This window comes from Octopus bimaculoides, chromosome 28 (genome assembly GCF_046866305.1).
Source record: "Octopus bimaculoides isolate indiv1 chromosome 28, ASM4686630v1, whole genome shotgun sequence".
In the NCBI taxonomy this organism is placed as follows: Eukaryota; Metazoa; Mollusca; class Cephalopoda; order Octopoda; family Octopodidae; genus Octopus; species Octopus bimaculoides.
In genome coordinates, this window is record NC_142955.1 from 20,383,211 (window position 1) to 20,390,595 (window position 7,385).

At 38.8% G+C, this 7,385-nt stretch overlaps 1 protein-coding gene across 2 annotated transcripts in view; it reads right to left on the bottom strand.

The window, feature by feature from the left end:
• LOC149130728 (uncharacterized) overlaps window positions 1–7,227 on the bottom strand; it is a 16,939-nt gene extending 9,712 nt beyond the window's left edge. The window contains exons 1-2 of one of the 2 annotated variants that reach the window (XM_089344355.1): window positions 6,874–7,227; window positions 2,239–2,313 (exon numbers count right to left, since the gene is read on the bottom strand). In XM_089344355.1, the coding sequence (XP_089200481.1) occupies window positions 2,239–2,313; window positions 6,874–7,218 (420 nt within the window). In that variant the 5' untranslated portion in view covers window positions 7,219–7,227. The remainder of the gene's footprint in view (window positions 1–2,238; window positions 2,314–6,873) is intronic. The other variant, XM_089344356.1, reaches the window with a different exon arrangement.
• Between the last annotated feature and the right edge of the window lie 158 nt (window positions 7,228–7,385).

Sequence of the window (7,385 nt, forward strand, 5' to 3'; positions counted from 1 at the left end):
CCACCACCACCACTCCCGTTCGCCAGCGCGTGCAGTTTTCTCTTTTTGCCTTCCAATTCGTTCCCAGTTTTTTGACACAAAATTTTTTTTATTTGTTTTTGAATTCAGCTTCAAACATTCATAGTTTTAACACCCTTTTATTGCCTTAAAACGTTGTTTTGGGGATTATATTTTTCTATGTAGAAGTTGTGCAACAACTGATGCATTTCTTGTGCAATTTGTTTGCACGGGAAACCTGCCCTTTGTGGCGAATTTGCCGATATTATCTAATATTATTTACGGCTTTTCTTCGCCATTTTTTTGGTCGTCTTTCAGACTCGGGCGTCTTCGAAGTCAATTTTGCAGACGATTTCAGAACGAAAACCGGTCTCCATAGCAACTCTCTCTTGGCGAGGTTCATTTCTTTACCCTCCCCTCACCACGGCTTCACGAAAGAGGTAAGAAGGGGAAGGGGGAGGAGAAGAAGTGTGACGCGAACAGGTGCAGGTGTGAGCAGAGAACGCCAACACCGTTGCCACCGGCAACAACAGCGACATCATCGCCAAAAGTTTTGACCTGAAAGAAGAGAAACGCCACCGCCACCACCACCACCACCACCACCACCACCACCACGACCGTCGCCAACACCACCGCCACCACCAGCACCACCACCGTCGCCAACACCATCACCACCGCCACCACCACCACTACAGCTTCACCGTCAACTGCCTCTGCTGCAACCAGACAGACAGACAGACAGATAGACAGATAGATAGATAGTTGCTAAGTTACAGGGACCTCAACACATCAACATCCGTTGTCAAGTGATGGTGGTGGTGGTGGGGGGCAAACCCACCTTTACTACCTGTCCACCAGGTCTCACACAATAATTGCTGTCAAAAATGAGATACTTAAATCTATAATATTTAAATCTAGCAATGCATGCTGGGAAAATCTGTTTTTTTTTTTATTGGCCGAAATTATATGTTTAAGTAGATAATTTAAGACTCTCACCTCCTTCCCAGGTTTGAACCCAATACAGGAGACTTCAGACTGTCTTCCTCACCCAACTCATCTGCGCTCACCTCTACCACCACTCCATTGTGTGCATATATTATGAATCTAGTAATGTGTGTATGTATATATTATATAGAAACTAAATAATGCAATTATAATTCTCCTGGATCTTTTTTAAAACGGGGGCCACATTTTTCATTAACGAAACATTTTGAAACTTGGAACACTGGTAGAATGTATCATATAAAACATCTTTTTCTCTTAGTCTTCTTACAAAAGAAAGAAATCCCTAAGTTATTCCATGTTGCTACGATGTCTTCCGTTAATTCTTGTTGTCGTTTGTTGAATTACCAGTTTATTGTTCCAGCAATAAAGTATATTTGAAGCTTTCTGTCGTATTTCTTTGTAATGGCCCGTGTAAACGCCGTTAATATTGCTTGCAACAGATGTGAAGCTCAGAGCTCCGGATGTTCTGAAATTTTATGCCAACGGCTGGAAGTTTCTTTCAGAGAAAAGGTCATTCCAATGTACTTTCGCAGGCTGAGGACGAACATTGCTTTTAATTTTCTTGTAAAAATTAATAATAAAAAAGTTAGAAGCAGTTGAAGGTTTTTACTTTGAGTCAAGCTTCAACTTTCGTTGCAAAAAGATCGTCTGTGCTGATCTCCATTGCAGTTCAACAAAAGAGATGGATAGAATAAATATCAAACGTAAAACAACAACAAAAAGTATAGGGAGTCGATTTAGTCAACTAAAACCCTTCAGAGTGGTGCCCCAGGACAGCCGAGGGCAAAAGATAAATTATATTTACCTATAAATAAAAGAATGTGTGTGTGTGAGTGTGGTATACATGTGCAGTAAGTAGCTTGCTTACCAACCACATGGTTCTGGGTTCAGTCCCACTGTGTGGCACCTTCGGCAAGTGTCTTCCACTATAGCCTCAGACCGACGAAAGCCTTGTGAGTGGATTTTGTAGATGGAAACTGAAAGAAGCCTGTTGTATATATATATATATATATATATATATATATATATATATATATATATTTATATATATATATATATATATATATGTGTGTGTGTGTGTGTGTGTGTGTGTGTGTGCGTGTGCGTGTGTGTACATATATTTGTCTGTCTGTGTTTGTCTCCCCACCATCGCTTGACAACTGATGTTGGTGTGCTTACATCCCTGTAACTTAGCGGTTCGGCAAAAAAGGCCGATAGAATAAGTACTAGGCTTACAAAGAATAAGCTCTGGGGTTGATTTCTTCGCATAAGAGGCAGTACTCCAGCATGGCCGCAGTCACATGACCGAAACTAGTAAGAGAATAAAAGAAAAGAATATATATATGTATATAGTATATATTTACATATATATACAAATATACTATACGTTATATATATATATATATATATATATATATATATATATATATATATATATATATATATATATATATATATATATATATATATATATATATATATATATATATAAATATAAATATATATTTCTATATATATCTTATATGCCAAATCAATATATTTTATATGAAAAATTATTTTGAATAAAGAAATATGTAAAAACCTAATTCAACGTTAATTCTTGTTGCCTTGTTTGCTGTACATTACATCCGTTTCAGAAAAGAAACGCACAATTTGGAGGAGATTTGATTGCTATTTCTAGCTGACTGAACATCCATATAGTGTGTTGTTGTTGTTTAACCCCAGGTCTGTCCTGATCCAACAGACACATGATCAAAGATGTTCCAGCCGTGGCCATCCCATCTTTTATTCAGGCATAATGTGTCTTGGACTACATTAAATAATGTCTCCCTTTTTTGTTTCCGTTTAGTTCAACCTTGATCTAATAGAAAAACAATCTCAAAGCTTTCCAGATCTGCCTATCCCGTCTATATATCTCTTTTATTTAGACAGAGTACCCGACTACGGCCATGCTGGAGCACCACCTTAAGGGGTTTTAGTTGTAGAAATCAACCCCAGGACTTATTCTTTGTAAGGGTAGTACTTATTTTTTATCGGTCACCTTTGCTGAACCACTAAGTTATGGAGACGTAAACACACCAACGCCGATTTTCGAGAGGTGATGGGGAACCCAAACATACACACATCTACACACGCGCATGTATGCATGCATACATGCATACACGATGGGCTTCTTTCAGTTTCCGTCTACCAAATCCACTCACAAGCCTTTGATTGACCCGCGGCTATTGTAGAAGACACTTGCCCAAGGTGCCACGCGGTGGGACTGAACCCAGAACCATGTGGTTTGGGAAGCAACTACAGTGAGAACAGTTATTCTCAACGCTTTTAATATCCAGGCCAGACCCAAAACTTGGATTTACTCTGGGAGCTGCTCCCCGCAAAAATGTGACACACAAGTCGGATTAAAGAAAACAATTATAATATTTATAGAATGAATATAGTCGAGGGCTGCCTGCGGCCCTGGGAGCCGCAGTCGACGTTCTGGAGCGGCCGAGGGATTTGTTTGAAATATTAAATAAAATGAGAAGGTGGTTAAGGGGAGGTAATTACATGTGACGAATAACTGGAAGTTTCGTCCTTTATGGATTTTTTATTCCTTTGCTTGTGTCAGCCATGCTGGAGAAGGGGCTTTAGTCGAAAACCAGGACTTATTCGATGTAAGCCTAGTACTTATTCTATCGGTCCTTTTAGCCGAACTGCTAGGTTGCAGGAACGTAAGCAGCTTGCTTACCAACCACATGGTTCTGGGTTCAGTCCCACTGCGTGGCACCTTGGGCAAGTGTCTTCTAATATAGCCTCGGGCCGACCAAAGCCTTGTGAGTGGATTTGGTAGATGGAAACTGAAAGAAGCCCGTCGTATATATGTATATATATATGTTTGTGTGTCTGTGTTTGTACCCCCACCATCGCTTGACAACCGATGCTGGTGTGTTTACGTCCCCGTAACTTAGCGGTTCAGCAAAAAAGATCGATAGAATAAGTACTAGGCTTACAAAGAATAAGTCCTGGGGTCGATTGGCTCGACTAAAGCCGGTGCTCCAGCATGGCCGCAGTCAAATGACTGAAACAAGTAAAAGAGTAAAAGAGTATACCCACGCCGGTGGTCAAGCGATAGTGGAGGTACAAATACAGATGCATACATGTATATATATATATGCATATATATATATGTGTGTGTGTGTATATATATATACACACATATATATATATATACATACAAATGTATATATATGTATATATATCTGTGTGTATATATATATATATATATATATATATATATATATATATATATATATATATATATATGGATGTGTAATGTCAATGTGCATACCCGTCAGAGTGTAAGTATCTTGAGAGAAAAGCTGAACATTAGAAGCATCAGTTGTGGTGTGCAAGAGAGACGATTGCGCTGGTATGGACATGTGGTGAGAATGAATGAGGATAGCTGCGTGAAAAAGTGTCACACCCTAACAGTTGAGGGAACCCGTGGAAGAGGTAGGCCCAGGAAGACCTGGGCTGAGGTGGTGAGGCAAGACCTTCGAACATTGGGCCTCACCGAGGCGATGACTACTGACCGAGACCTTTGGAAATGTGCTGTGCGTGAGAAGACCCGGCAAGCCAAGTGAGATCGTTGCCAGTGCCCCTGGACTGGCTCTTGTGCGGGTGGTACATAAGATGTACCATTTCGAGCGTGGCCGTTGCCAGTACCGCCTGACTGGCCTTCGTGCGGGTGACACGTAAAAGCACCCACTACTCTCTCTGAGTGGTTGGCGTTAGGAAGGGCATCCAGCTGTAGAAACTCTGCCAAATCAGATTGGAGCCTGATGTTGCCATCCGGTTGCACCAGTCCTCAGTCAAATCGTCCAACCCATGCTAGCATGGAAAGCGGACGTTAAACGATGATGATGATGATGATGATGATAAATATATATCTTTATATATACATGCATATATATGTAAACCCCCCCCCCCCGACACACACGAGTTATTCTCCCCCGTTGCTCTTTTGTGATTCAAGTTTAAACAAGATGAGTTTCTGAAGTTTCCCTTTTAGTTCTTTCATATTTGTTCCAGTCATTGGACTGCAGCCAAGCTGGAGCACCACCTTGCACAGATTTACTCAATCGCATCAACTCTGGTAATTTTTTCTTTTTTTTTTCTTTTTGTTCTTTCAAAAGCTGGTCCTTATTTGATGCTCTGCTGCTTATTCCATCAGTTGTTCTCATTGGGCAGACTGCTAAGTCATTGCTATGCAAACAAAGCAACACCATTTGCCAAGTAGTGCATGGGTGAACAAACACACACACGATAGGCTTCCACACAGTTTCCATCTTCCAAATCCACTAATAACGCTTTAGTCAATGCAGACTATAGCAGAAAACATTTGCCCAAGGTCCCTCACCGTGGGACTGAACCTGAAACCATGTGGTTTGGAAATAAACTTCTGAACACAAAGCTCATTACTGTTACCCACTTACACCCGAGTAGAGTGGAGCAACGTGAAATAAAGGGTCTTGCTTAAAAATGCAATGCATCACTCTGTCCAGGAATTGAACCTACAATTCTGTGATCACAAGTGCAACACCTTGAACCACAAGGCCATTTGCCTTCACCATAGACACATACATACATACATACATACATGCATGCATATATATATATATTGTGTGTGTGTATATATATATATATATATATATATATATATATATATATATATATATACCTACCTGCGTTATATGTAATATGTGCCTAATTACATATATACACAGGCATGTATGTGTATATATGAAGATAAACAATTTTGGTAATATAAAGTTCTCTCTGTGTGCGATTCAAGTGTGTTTAATCAGGCGTGTATATGCGAACGACTATAATCCTACTCTCCTGACCACCACCACCTCTTGCTCTTTCGATAACTCTCCCATATGGTAAACTTATCCATATGAAATATATACACGCTCACACACACATGTATGTATATATGTACTTTCGTATTTTATCTGTCTATATATCTATCTATATATATGTGTGTATACATCTATTTGTCTTTCATTCTCTCTCTCTTTATCTATATATGTATATATATATATATATATGCATGTATACATGTATATATACACACATATATAAATACATATACAGACATGCATGTATGTGCAAATGAATAATACATTTATAGTAGTTACATCTGTATACACAAGCACTCATAAATATAAACACCTCACAATTACATATACAAACACGCACATGTATATATACATATATATATGTACATATACATATAAATATATACATACATATATATATATACACATGTATATACACACATATATACATATATATACGTATATATATATATATATATATATATATATATATATATATATATATATATATATATATATATATATATATACACATATACACACTCACACTTGCGCACTCAGAGAGGACCCCCATCCCTGAACCGCCATCAATTATGCTGCAATAAGCGACGGGGTTTAAATATGAAAGAACAATATTTAATAAGACTTATCTTCAACAACAACAACAACAACATCAACTGTCAAAACAAACAAATACACATTCTCATCTCACATTCCTTCTGTACACTACTATATATACACAGATATACCCCTGTGTGTGTATGTGTATATAGATATATATATACACACTAGCAGAAATACCCGGCGTTGCCCGGGTTAAAGAGAATAATGAAATCTAAAAACGCCGTCTAGACTACGCATCATCTTTATATATAGAGATGTATATACACACACGCACCCAAACACACGTATATATATGTATATCAATATAAATATATGAAAGTCAATGAAGTTTCGTAAAAGAAGGTGATCATGTACATACTTTCTTGCTGTTGTGATTATAACACCTCGTTGTAAACAATGTTCCTTGTTTTCCCTTGTGGAGTATATACAAATAGGTTTTTTTGCTGCCCACTCTTGAGCAGCCAACATACAGTTGTCCATGTGAGAAGCAGGGCTCTTCCAAGAGAAGACCAGCTACAGACAGTGTTTGACCCTGAGATTTGTTTATGGACATGGCAAAAGTCACACGAAGGGGGAATTCTAGTCTTCTGAATGTAAAAGGAATGTCTGCTCCTGATGGAGTAAGAGGAATTCTTGGAATAAAGACGTCATCCCCTTTTGCACATCCAGAAAGAATGGTAGCCTCGATAACATGTGACATCATTTTCTTTATCACGAGCCGTGTTCCATTGCAAAGTCTTGGTGGTTCCAGATTGCGGAGCAGCATAACAGGCGTTCCAACTTTAAGTGATAATATGTGGGGAGGTAGTCCTGGAGGCTCCAACGAATTGAGAAATTCAGGAGGATAGTTCACCACTTCATTTGTATCTG